This window comes from Chiloscyllium punctatum, chromosome 9 (genome assembly GCF_047496795.1).
Source record: "Chiloscyllium punctatum isolate Juve2018m chromosome 9, sChiPun1.3, whole genome shotgun sequence".
Classification (NCBI taxonomy): Eukaryota; Metazoa; Chordata; class Chondrichthyes; order Orectolobiformes; family Hemiscylliidae; genus Chiloscyllium; species Chiloscyllium punctatum.
In genome coordinates, this window is record NC_092747.1 from 79,505,057 (window position 1) to 79,517,790 (window position 12,734).

At 40.9% G+C, this 12,734-nt stretch overlaps 1 protein-coding gene across 5 annotated transcripts in view; it reads right to left on the bottom strand.

The window, feature by feature from the left end:
• abcc4 (ATP binding cassette subfamily C member 4 (PEL blood group)) overlaps window positions 1-12,734 on the bottom strand; it is a 471,758-nt gene that overhangs the window by 195,481 nt on the left and 263,543 nt on the right. For all 5 annotated transcript variants that reach the window (XM_072577875.1, XM_072577874.1, XM_072577873.1 and 2 more), the window contains 2 exons: window positions 4,265-4,415; window positions 2,800-2,919 (listed from right to left, as the gene is read on the bottom strand). In XM_072577875.1, coding sequence (XP_072433976.1) covers window positions 2,800-2,919; window positions 4,265-4,415 — 271 coding nt within the window. The remainder of the gene's footprint in view (window positions 1-2,799; window positions 2,920-4,264; window positions 4,416-12,734) is intronic.

Here is a 12,734-nt window from a genome sequence, read left to right on the forward strand (position 1 = left end):
CAATGACATACAAGGTTTGAGGAGCAGCGATGATCCTGAACAACCATGTAGACACTTGAAAGCCTAACTCTCCGTCAAGCATTGAAGAGACTTCCGAATGTGAGATGGACATGGCGAATTGAGACTTTTGCCGCCGGAAGAAGAGAGTGAATTTCTTCCAAGATGCTCCAGGTGCAAGAGGCGAGCTTTAATGCATTAAACACTGCCCAGATACGATGCAGAGTCAGAGAAACCTGAACTGATGCTAAAACACACCAAAAGGCTCCATAAGAAAAAATACTGGCCTAAATCATCAGAATTGGAGTGGGAGGGATGTAGTGATTGTAACGAGGTTAGCTAGGTGGACTTCAGAATACGAGTTCCTTGATTGGACCAGATTAACAGTCTCAATCAGACAGCCCGGACTGACCGATAAAAAGAGGTATGTTGGATGTTGTGACACTCTGAAAGCTGACTCTGAGGGAGCTGGACCAGTGTCAAGGATTTTTCACGTATAAAGAATGCGTGACTTGGTGATCGGATATCAGCCTCTGTGGAGTTATTTCATTTTTGGCTCATTTCCCTTCTACACACCTTATTAGCTCCTTTATATACTTTCATTGATTGTCATGGTCTTCCAAGCGAGATTTATATTCTTCATTGCAATTGTGTAAGCATTTATTTTAACTCAATATACTCTCCTATGCCATTTGTGCTCACGGTTGATTTTATGTAATGCACTCATTTTGTATTTAAACACATATTTGAATATTTCTCACTTCACATTTCTAAGTTTACCACATAACAGTTTAATAAAGTTTCCTGTGGTCAATTCATTTGTCATCCTTTTGAATTTTGACTGACTTAAATGTAAAACTTTGGTTTGTGACTTTCCCTCTCCCTCTCAAAACTAATATCAAGGTCAATCATATAGTGGTACTTGCACAATGCTATACATCACTATTACACTGTTAAATAATTCTGCTTCATTACCCGTTATTAAATCCAGTATGGCTTACTGGTCATGGTAAACGGTATGAAATACAATCTAGATATTCATTATCTTTATTACTTTAGCTTGCCTGTTACTGTCAATGTTCAGGAAAATTACAAAAATGCATTAAAAGCAGTTTCTGCTGTTTGCTTCACTAACCTCCATATTTATTATGTATCATCATTTCACCACAGGAACCAGTTATGGACAACAGCTACATGATTTGCAGTCCCTTAACTTTAATATTGTCTACAAATCTTCATATTGTCTACGAATCTTCATATGAGGAGAAAGTGAGGACTGCAGATGCTGGAGTTCAGAGCTGAAAATGTGCTGCTGGAAAAGCGCAGCAGGTCAGGCAGCATCCAAGGAGCAGGAGAATCGACGTATCGGGCATGAGCCCTTCTTCAGGAATGAGGAAAGTGTGTCCAGCAGGCTAAGATAAAAGGTAGGGAGGAGGGACTTGGGGGAGGGGCGTTGGAAATGCGATAGATGGAAGGAGGTCAAGGTGAGGGTGATAGGCCGAAGTGGGGGTGGGGGCGGAGAGGTCAGGAAGAAGATTGCAGGTTAGGAAGGCGGTGCTGAGTTCGAGGGATTTGACTGAGACAAGGTGGGGGGAGGGGGGGGGAGAATGAGGAAACTGGAGAAATCTGAGTTCATCCCTTGTGGTTGGAGGGTTCCTAGGCAGAAGGTGAGGCGCTCTTCCTTCAACCATCGTGTTGCTATGGTCTGGCGATGGAGAAGTCCAAGGACCTGCATGTCCTTGGTGGAGTGGGAGGGGGAGTTGAAGTGTTGAGCCACGGGGTGGTTGCGTTGGTTGGTCCGGGTGTCCCAGAGGTGTTCTCTGAAACATTCCGCAAGTAGGCGGCCTGTCTCCCCAATATAGAGGAGGCCACATCAGGTGCAGCGGATGCAATAAATGATGCGTGTGGAGGTTCAGATGAATTTGTGGCGGATATGGAAGGATCCCTTGGGGCCTTGGAGGGAAGTAAGGGGGGAGGTGTGGGCGCAAGTTTTGCATTTCTTGAGGTTGCAGGGGAAGGTGCATGTCTACGAATCTTCATTAGTCTACGAATCTTCAATAGTCTACGAATTTTCACATTGTCATTTCAGATTTGTTGAAATCTCACATCTCATCTATCTCGATACTTTAGCTCCACTTGCAATTGCCATGTCCTTTCTAAGTATTTTGTAACCTACAATATTCAGTTCCCAAATCATTCTTATTTGCAAAGCCCTGACAAAGACAACAAAGAATTACACATGTAGCACCAGCAACAATGTCCAAAAATGAGCAAAAGGGAGCAATTCTGAAAAATGTCACATGGAAGCTTGCTGTAGTTACGTAGCACCTGTGGCATAGTTTAGACTTCCACAGTGTGGAAACAGGCCCTTCGGCCCAACCAGTCCACACCGACCCTCTGAGCAGCAATCCACCCAGACCCATTTCCCTATGACTAATACACCCATTTCCCTCTGACTAATACACAATTTAGCATGGCCAATTTACCTGGCCTGCACATCTTTGGACTGTGGGAAGAAACCGGAGGAAACCCACGCAGACAGTCGCCCGAGGCTGGAATTGAACCTGGAACCCTGGTGCTGTGAGGCAGCAGTGCTAACCATTCAGCCACCATGCTGCCCATTGCAATGGTTACAATATCTTATGATATCACAGTCAATATCATAGTAACATCATACTCAATATCACAGTGAATTATTTCATAGCTTCAAACTTTTCTCCTTGCTTTTTAATGAATTTTCAAAGTATTAGGTATATTAATGGGGTGTTGCCAAAATAATAAAAATCATGTGAAACATTTCACCTGAATGAAGATCCTGATGTTCATCAAATTTTGCTTGAAACTGTTGTTCTGTTTTTGTGGCACGAATTGTCCAAACTCCTTGGAGGGAGGAAGATAGATGGGAGAAAACTGGGCTTCGAGCTAAATTACAAAATCAACATATATTTCAATCACTTTTGATGCTAATGTTCAATATTATTTTCAATTTAATAATTAACAACATGTTATTTTCCCATATTTTAAATGGTTTAGGCAAGTAGTTCTTGTTGTCCAGAATTTTCAACTTTTACAATTTTAATTTGCGATAGCATTATTTTACATTCATTTTTGTTTTTTATTTTGGAGGGTGCCAGCAGAGATTTGGTGGAGATTGATAGTCCAGCAAGGACAAAGCTCTAGCAGTGTAACAATTCCATGCAGACATTTGACTCAACTCATTTTGTGGGCTGGGACTTAAACCAGAGATGGAGAGGTGACTCAGCAGGATTATGTAATTAAGAGTCAAGAGAGTGGTGCTGGAAAAGCACAGCAGGTCAGGCAGCATCTGAGGAGTAGGAGAATCGACGTTTCGGGCAAAAGCCCTTTATCAGGATTGAGGCTGTGAGCCATGGGGGTGGTGAGAAAAATGGGAGGGGGGTAGGGCTAGGAGGAAGGTACCTGAGAGTGCAGTAGTGAACTCTCAGCTATCTTCCACTCCCCTCCCATTTATCTTGCCATCCCCTCGGCTCATAGCCCCATTCGTGATGAAGGGCTTTTGCCCGAATTGTTGATTCTCCTTCTCCTCGGATGCTGCCTGACCTGATTTGCTTTTCCAGCACCACACTCTTGACTCTGGCCTCCAGCATCAGCAGTCCTCACTTTCACCTTGTGTAATCAAGATACAGTGCTCTGCAGCCAGCCATGAATCTGTGGCAGGGAAGCCTGTACTGCACATGCAAATCAAATAAGAATCCTAAAGCGGCATAAGCACTGAATATTTATTGCAATTTTAAATAGTGTGGTGACAGCAATCCAAATGTAGTGCACTATGTGCATTTTGTGACTATGGCTACAATTAAGCTAACCTGAGAGCATGAAAATTAAAAATAAGTCCTGTGAAATTGGATTAGCCTTTTAAAAAATGATTGTAAAAACCAGAAAAGCAGTAAAGTTTATCAAATCACGCTGAGAAGCATCTACTATTGGTTCAAAACTGGTGTTCAAACTCTCACTGATAGCTATTCCATGTCTAAATGCAAGTTAATTAAATTCCTGCCATCACCAGCAAGTAGGGGATCTTGCATATTCTTCTCTTCAGTGAGCAATGTAGGAAGATGGTTTTAAAACAAAACCTGAAAATATAATCCCTCTCTCCTCTAATGGATGTAGCACCTCCCTCTTTTGTCCTTCACATACCTCATTCTTCCCCTTGTTAACATGAAGAAAGCCATCCATAACAGTTTGAAAAGCTCATTGCCCATAATTTAATTTTCGGTGTCCTACTTACTACTTGATTCCATGCGTTTAATGTCACGTGATGTTTTCAAGTAATAGCGCCGGAGGAAAAAAAATACAATGGCAAGTGGAGTGATTGGAATAAGTATCCATGGAATGACAGCTACTGCCACAGCTATCACACCCAGGATCTGCAGAGAACTCTGGAAGGAAAAGCATTTATTGTTACTATCTCAAGAAAAACTAGTTCAATTACTATGTGACAAAACAGAGAAACTCTGACCAGGTGGACTCCCATTGCAAACTGCCTGAAATCCATAAGTATAGGGTGCCACTGATTATAGTTGTTAATAGGAGCACAGGTGCTTAGTATGTATTCTTCTTTAATTTAGGAAAATATAGTTTTAAATTTGATGTGTTCAGAATTTAAAAATATTTATTGTTAATTTGAAGTGAAAAAAATTATAAATTGATTATTTTATCTCAAATTAAATATTTGATTCCTCACAAAGACTGACGTGACTCAAGCCTACACCATGCTGTGGGTGGGTTTCATGTTCCATCTGGGACAATGCTTTCACTGGCATCAACAGTAATGATGCACTTATACCAATGTTACTTCAGGTGAAACACTACTTTAAGTCAGGTTCCTTAACATTTTCATGTGACTAAAAGTCTGTGGTCCCCAAGCATTGTGGGATGGGGTGGATATAATAAAACGTAATTGAAAAAATGGGATTTATGGTGCATGAACCTAGAACAACAGAAAGCAGGTCAGGTCACATCTGTGGAGAAGCAGAGCTGGACCTCCACAATGATGGCATGGAATAGAAACCACAATAATTTTACACATCTTCTAAGCATGCTTCCATCTTGAAAAGCCCACCTGTACTCCTGCCTGACACAGTGAGCACACACGTTAGATGTGCTGAGTGAACAGCTGAGACACATTCCTGATGAAGAGCTTATGCTCGAAACGTCGACTGTCTTGCTCCTCGGATGCTGCCTGACTGGCTGTGCTTTCCTAGTGTCACACACTTCACTCTCATCTCCAGAATGATTATTGTGCTCATTGTTCCTCACTGGATGGAGTCCCAAAAAATTGTGCAAGTAGTTGGCCAAGCATCGCCAGCAGAGTTGGGGTAAACTTTTGGCCCCAACTCAAAATCTTCAAGAATGTTAAGATTCACTTCTCAGGAAGTGTACCTGCCCTGTATTGCATATGCCTGTGCATATGCAGTTCTTTCCCCCATTATATCATCTGTAGCTGCAGACCATCCTACGTAGCCTAATCAAAATTCCCAATCAGTGGCAAACATTTGACTACATTATTAGTAAAAAACTCCTTACTCCTTGTTGATCAGTGTATCTCCATCTCTTTCTCTCCCTATGCTTCTAACTCACTCTCATGAAAATTTTCACGTGAAGAATGCAAGTAATAGGATCCTAGATAATAAAGGTAACACTGGATACAAAGTACAGTTCCATTAGTCATGAAAATCATAAGGGTGCGATCCTGAAACTAAGATTCAGATGTCAAGGAGGAGACAAAAATCTTCAATGGCAAGTGCCATTGTTGTTCATTCATAATATCTCAATTGACAGATTTGATTACTAGGCATATTTTCTACTGCTGGTTTAATCATTCCTACAAGCACATGCTAGTTCTGTGGATTTGCCCCTGGTGAGAAACCAGACCCATTAAGCTTTGTTATTTTCTTGTTTCCCTATCCTCATGCAGTAAAAAGACAGTGTTGTATACTTACATCTTAATGCATCGTATTTACAACTTAATGCACCAACTCTCTCAACACTTTTAGGACCATTAATATTAAATCAATTGACAACAATAAATGTAGGTCAATCATTAATTTCATGGCATCAATTTTGCATGGACTCCACAGGTTATTGTAAGCCTTGGCTGAAAGATCTAAACTGTCTCCTAGAAACTGTCAGAGAGATTGATATTTCTTAAACAGACAGAACTTAATCCTATACTTTGATTTCAACCAACCTCAGGGCATTTTCAGTCTGTCTTAACTACTTGGAGCTATCATATGCCAATTACTTAGCTTACGTCTTAGAGTCATGACGATGCATGACTCTAGCCCAATTCTATCTGAGGCATTAATCATTCACCGTATATAAAAAGTACTTTTGGTGTTTTTGCCAATTACTTTAAATCTGGTTCATAATGGATCCTCCCAAGTCAATTGTTTCTCTTTATCTGATCTGTCTGGATCCTTTATGATTTTGAATATGATGGTCAAACGTCTCCTCAACCTAACAATTCAAGATTTATGAATACATTAATCACCAAAAAATTCTGTTCAGTAACCAATATCAATAACAAAATCTTATTGCTTCAAGCTTCTGTCACACCCAAGTTTTACATTTTTCTGTAACCTCCATTGCTATAATTGTTGTCACAGAACTTAGTCACACATTCATACATTTGATGCAGCATTGAGAAGTATTATACAAGAGACAATGCATCTTGTAGCATTGAAATCCAGCTATTCTGGCTTTACTAGGGAGTGAACAAAATAATACTCCACTCAGGACATCTCAAACTAGGTGCACGTAATCACAGCATCCCTATAATGTGGAAGCAGGCCGTTTGGCCCATACTGACCCTCTGAAGAGTATCTCTCCCAGGCCCACCCTATCCGTGTAACCCTGCATATACCATGGCTAATTCACCTAGCTGGCACATCCATGGACATTACAGGCAATTTAGCATGACCAATCCCATCTAACGTGCACATATTTTGACTCTGGAGAAAAAACTAGAGCACTCAGAGGAAACCCACACAGACATAGGGAGAATGTGCAAACTCCATACAGACAGTTGCCAGAGGGTGGAATCATGCCTGGTTCCCTGGTGCTGTAAAGCAGCAGTGCTTTCTCAAGCTACTGTGCTGCCCCTGTAAATTTTAGTTTCTGTGGAAAGTTCAGTTGTGACTACTTAAGTCTGGAATTATGTCTTTTAAAAATGATGGGTGGGGTCTGAGTCCAGGATTCTTGATCCCATTCCTGGGATTTCTCATTTTCACTCCTTCGTAACTTTCATGCGGTCAAGTCAGGTTTTTAAACAGAGTCATGATTCACAGCACCGCAGAGATATCATGAACAATTGTCTGCATGAAAGAAGCTTGTAAATGGCAAGTTATAAAGGTCCTCCATATGCATGGAATTTACAGTAAAGAAACATCTCACAGTCCAATTATTCTGTTGGAAACTTTACATGGACCTTTCCCACTCTACATCACAGAACCTGATTTGCTAATTCTCCTATTCTTTATTCCTCATTTCTCACTTCTTCTTAAAAGCAATGAAAATCCTAAAATGGTTACACCATGGGGAGCCATTCAGCCTGTTAAAAGCATGCCAGGTCTATGGAAGAACATTTCAGTGAGCTTTACTACCCTTTCTTCTTGCTGTTGTGTTGCAAATCATTTCTCAAGTGCATATTCAATTCTGTTTAGAAAGGCCCAATTCTATCTGCCTCCATCAGACTTTCAGATATGCATTCCAGGCATTAATCATTCACCGTATATAAAAAGTACTTTTGGTGTTTTTGCCAATTACTTTAAATCTGGTTCATAATGGATTCTCCCAAGTCAATTGTTTCTCTTTATGTGATCTGTCTGGATCCTTTATGATTTTGAATATGATGGTCAAACGTCTCCTCAACCTTGTCTGAGAATGATCCCGGTTTTTCCAATCTTTGCACAAACTTGAAGCCTCTCATTCCTGAAGCCATGCTCGCAAATCTCATGCATTTACAAGAAAGCTTTCACAATCTTCCAAAACAATAGTGGGGTTCATTAGCTCAGATGGCTTGATAGCTTGTTTATAATGCAGAGTGATGCCAACAATACGGGTTCTTGTACCTGCAGAGGTCACCATGAAGGACTGTCCTCAATCATTCTCCTTGCCTGACGTATGGTGCCTCAGGTTCTACCACCACAAGTCATAACTCTCTAGTGAAAGAGCAGCCCTATTGTTTAGTCGAACAATGGCAACTTTGGTGCCCAGAATCAGACACTTCACTCATAAGACCATAAGACATAGGAGTGGAAGTAAGGCCATTCAACCCATCGAGTCCACACCGCCTTCAATCATGGCTGATAGGCTTTTCAATGCCACTTAACCGTATCTCTAAATTCCTTGCGAGATTAAGTATTTATCAATCTCTACCTTGAAGACATTTAACGTCCCGGCTTCCACTGCGCTCCATGGCAATGAATTCCACAGGCCCACCACGTTCTGACTGAAGAAATGTCTCATTTCTGTTTTAAATTGACCCCCCTTCTAATTCTAAGGCTGTGCCCATTGGTCCTAGTCTCCCTGCCTGACAGAGACAAGTTCCCAGTGTCCAGCCTTTCTAAGCCAAGCATTATCTTGTAAATTTTTATTAGATCTCCCCTCAACTTTTTAAACTCTAATAATTACAATCCCAGGATCCTTAGCCATTCACCGTATGTTAGGCCTACCATTCCAGGGATCATCCGTGTGAATCTCTGCTGGACACGATCCAAAGCTGATATGTCCTTCCTGAAGTGTGGGGCCGACAATTGGACAGAGTATTCTAGATGGGGCCTAATTAGAGCTTTATAAAGTCTCAGAAACACATCACTACTTTTATATTCCAACTCTCTTGAGATAAATAACAACATTACATTTGCTTTCTTAACCATGGACTCAACCTGCAAGTCAACCTTTACTGAATCCTGCACTACCACTCCCAGATCCCTTTGTACTTTAGCTTTATGAGTTTTCTCAACGCTTAAAAAATAGTCCATGCCTGTATTCTTTTTTCAAAGTGGAAGACTTTGCACTTGCTCAAGTTGAATTTCATCAACCACGGGTGGCATGGTGGCTCAGTGGTTAGCACTGCTGCCTCACAGCACCAGGGATTCGGGTTTGATATACCGACCTCGGGCAACTGTCTGTGTGGAGTTTGCACATTCTCCCCGTGTCTTTGTGGGTTTCCTCCCACAATCCAAAAGATGTGCAGGTTAGGCGAATTGACAATGCTAAATTGCCCATAGTGTTAGGTGCATTAGTCAGGGATAAATGGAGGGTCGGGGAATGGGTCTGGGTGGGTTACTCTTCGGAGGGTCGGTGTGGACTTGTTGGGTCGATGGGCCTGTTTCCATACTGTAGCAAAATCTAAAATCTAATCTAATTATTTCCTAGACCACTCTCCTAAACTGTCTATATCTTTCTGCAGCCTCTCCACCTCCTCAGTCCTACCTGCCGATCCGCCTAACTTCGTATCATCGGCGAACTTCGTCAGAATGCCTCCAGTCCCTTCATCCAGATCATTAATATATAAAGTGAACAGTTGCAGCCCCAACACCGAACACTGCGGGACCCCACTTGTCACTAGCTGTCATTCTGAAAAAGAACCTTTTATCCCAACTCTCTGCCTTCTGTCAGACAGCCAACCCCCAATCCATGCCAGTAGCTCACCTTGAAAACCATGGACCCGCCCCTTACTCAGCAGCCTCCTGTGAGGCACCTTATCAAAGGCCTTTTGGAAGTCTAGGTGGATAACATCCACCGGGTTTCCCTGATCTATCCTACTTGTTACCTCTTCAAAGAATTCTAACAGGTTTGTCAGGCATGACCTCCCCTTACTAAATCTGTGCTGACTTGTTCTAATCCGACCCTGCACTTCCAAGAATTTAGAAATCTCATCCTTAACAATGGATTCTAGAATTTTACCTACAACTGAGTTTAGGCTAATCGAACTGTAATTTTCCATCTTTTGTCTTAATCCCATCTTGAACAAGGGGGTTACAATAGTGATTTTCCAATCATTCATGACTTTCCCTGACTTCAGTGATTTTTGAAAAATTACAGCCAACACCTCCACTATTTCTTCAGTCACCTCCCTCAGAGCTCTAGGATGTAGCCCATCGGGGCCAGGAGATTTATCAATTTTTAGATCTTTTAGCTTTTCCAGCACTTTCTCTTTTGTAATGGCTACTGTACTCAATTCTGACCCTCGACTCTCCTTAATTTTTCGGATATTACTCATTTCTTCCAATGTGAAGACTGAAACAAAGTATTTATTAAGTTCAAGACCACACTCAGTTCAGACCACCCCAGAGTTTTCGAAGGTCCATCAAATGTACCTTGATTTGGCTCTCTTATTTACAAAGCCCAAAATCTCATATGACTTTTTAATTACTTTTTCAACCTGCCATGTCATGTTCAATGATCTCTAGGATACAATTGCTTTAATTGATATTGCTTCTCTTTATGCTTCCTGTCACTTCACATTCACTTGCATTAATTTCTTATATCACTTCATCAGCCTCTCTTCTTGAAATCTGTCACAAGTTGGCTCACTGTTCAGAACAGTTGCAAGTTTTGCGTCATCTGCAAATTTTAAAAGTGAGCCCTAAACATCAAGTCAAGCTAATGAATATGACTCAAAAATATTGGTTGTCCTAATGACAAACTGTTCTAAATGGCTTTCATTCTGAAAATGGCCATTTAGTACTATACCTGTGTTTAAGGCCAATCTTACCACTAAACAGAGCACTGCCATATGTATACATAGATGGAATGTGACAGGGCTATGTCACAACAATATGACACAGTGGCCTGTAACAAAGGTGGTGTTGTCCATATATCCTAAGGACATCAACTCTATCAGCGGAAATAATTGAGGCGGGTATATTAACAACATTTAAAAGGCATTTGGACAAATACATGGATTATAATTAGAAGGATATGGGTCAAATGCAGGGAAGTGGGGTTAGCGTGGATGGACATTTTGGTCGGCATGGACCAGTTTGGGCCAAAGGATCTGTCTCTATGCTGTAGGACTCTCTGACTCCTTAAGTGCTTGGGTAAAAACCTGATGAGGTTATTTAAAACTGATAAGAGTCTAAGCTCAGTTTTGCAAAAAATTAAGGAACAAGCTATCAAACCTTCAAGAAAAGTAAGTGAATGAAACAGTTAAGTCAAAACTAAAATGTAGAATTTGAGCACAGTAAAGTGAGGGAATGAGAAATGGATGAGGATTTATCACAGTGTGTTTTTGAATTGTTTGGTTAGTTCTACTTTATCTTAATTTCTTTTGTGACATAAACTTTGTGTTTTATTGCACAGACCAAATCTTCAGCATTATATGCTTATACTTCAGTGAAATGCCACCTATAACACAGTACAAGATAAGAACAGTAGTAGGCTGTTCGGTCCCTCAGTCTGCTCTACCACCCAGTAGATTAATGATCCAAATTTTCTCGCGTTCACTTTCTTGCATTTTCCCTGTTACACTTGATTCCCCTACTGATCAGGAAATGCATCTTAGCCTAAAATATACATAAGGACTCTGACCCCACAACTCTGTGGCAAGGAGTTCTAAAGATTCTTCACCCTTCAAAATAAGAAATTCCTCCATATCAGTCTTAAATTTGTGCCCTTTTATTGAGACTATACCCTCCTGTCCTAGTCTCTTCCATGAGGGGAAATAGTCTCTCAGCATTAACCGTGTCAAGCCCCTGAAGTATCTACTGTCTCAATGAGATCACCTTTCATTCTTCTAAACTCCAATGAGTAGAGTTCTAATCTGTTTAGCCTTTATTCAGGAGGCAAACACTCCATATCAGGGACCATTCCAGTGAACCTTCTCTGAAATGCCTACAATGAAATGATATTTTTCCTTAAATATGGGGATGAAATCTGCTCACAAGACTCCAGATGTGGTCTCATCAGCACCTTGTAAGACGTTCATACTCTTGTACTTCAACCCCCCTGGAAATAAGGCCAACAGTCCATGATTATCTGCTTTACCTATGTTCTGGTGTTCTATGTTGCACACACAGGTATCCCCAAGTCCCTTTGTAATGCAGCTTTTTGCAGTTTTTTATCCATTGAAATAACACTGTTCTTTTGTTCTCCCTTCCAAAATGAACGATTTCATATCTTCCCACATTATATACAACTTGCTCGCTTCTTGTCCACTATTTAACTTATCAATAACTCTCTGAACTATTACCATCCCTCTTGCATCACACCTTTTCAACCATTTTGTCATGTCTGCAAATTTGGCTTCAGATAGATTTACTTCCTTCTTCTAAGTTATTAATATACGTTTTAACAGTTGCAGCCCTGGCACTGATCCCTGTGAAGTTATAGGTTGTCAACCGTATTAAAAAAAAACCCTTGTCCCCACTCACTGTTCCCTGCCCATTGGTCTGTTCTCTATCAACACCAATACACTACCTCCAACACATGGGCTTCTTTTTTAAAATCACTTAGCCTTTTTTGAAGCATCTTGTAAAATGTCTTCTGGAAGTACATGTGTAACAATTGACTGGCTCCTCTCAATTGACTCTGGTTAAGACTTCCTCAAAAAACTATTCAGACATGATTTTCCTTTCATGAAGCCATGGTGACTTTGCTTCATTCGATTCCAATTCTTTTCCAATAATAGGTGTTAAGCTAATTAGTCTATAGCTACCCATTTTTTGCTTCCCTCACCTTTTGAATCAGTG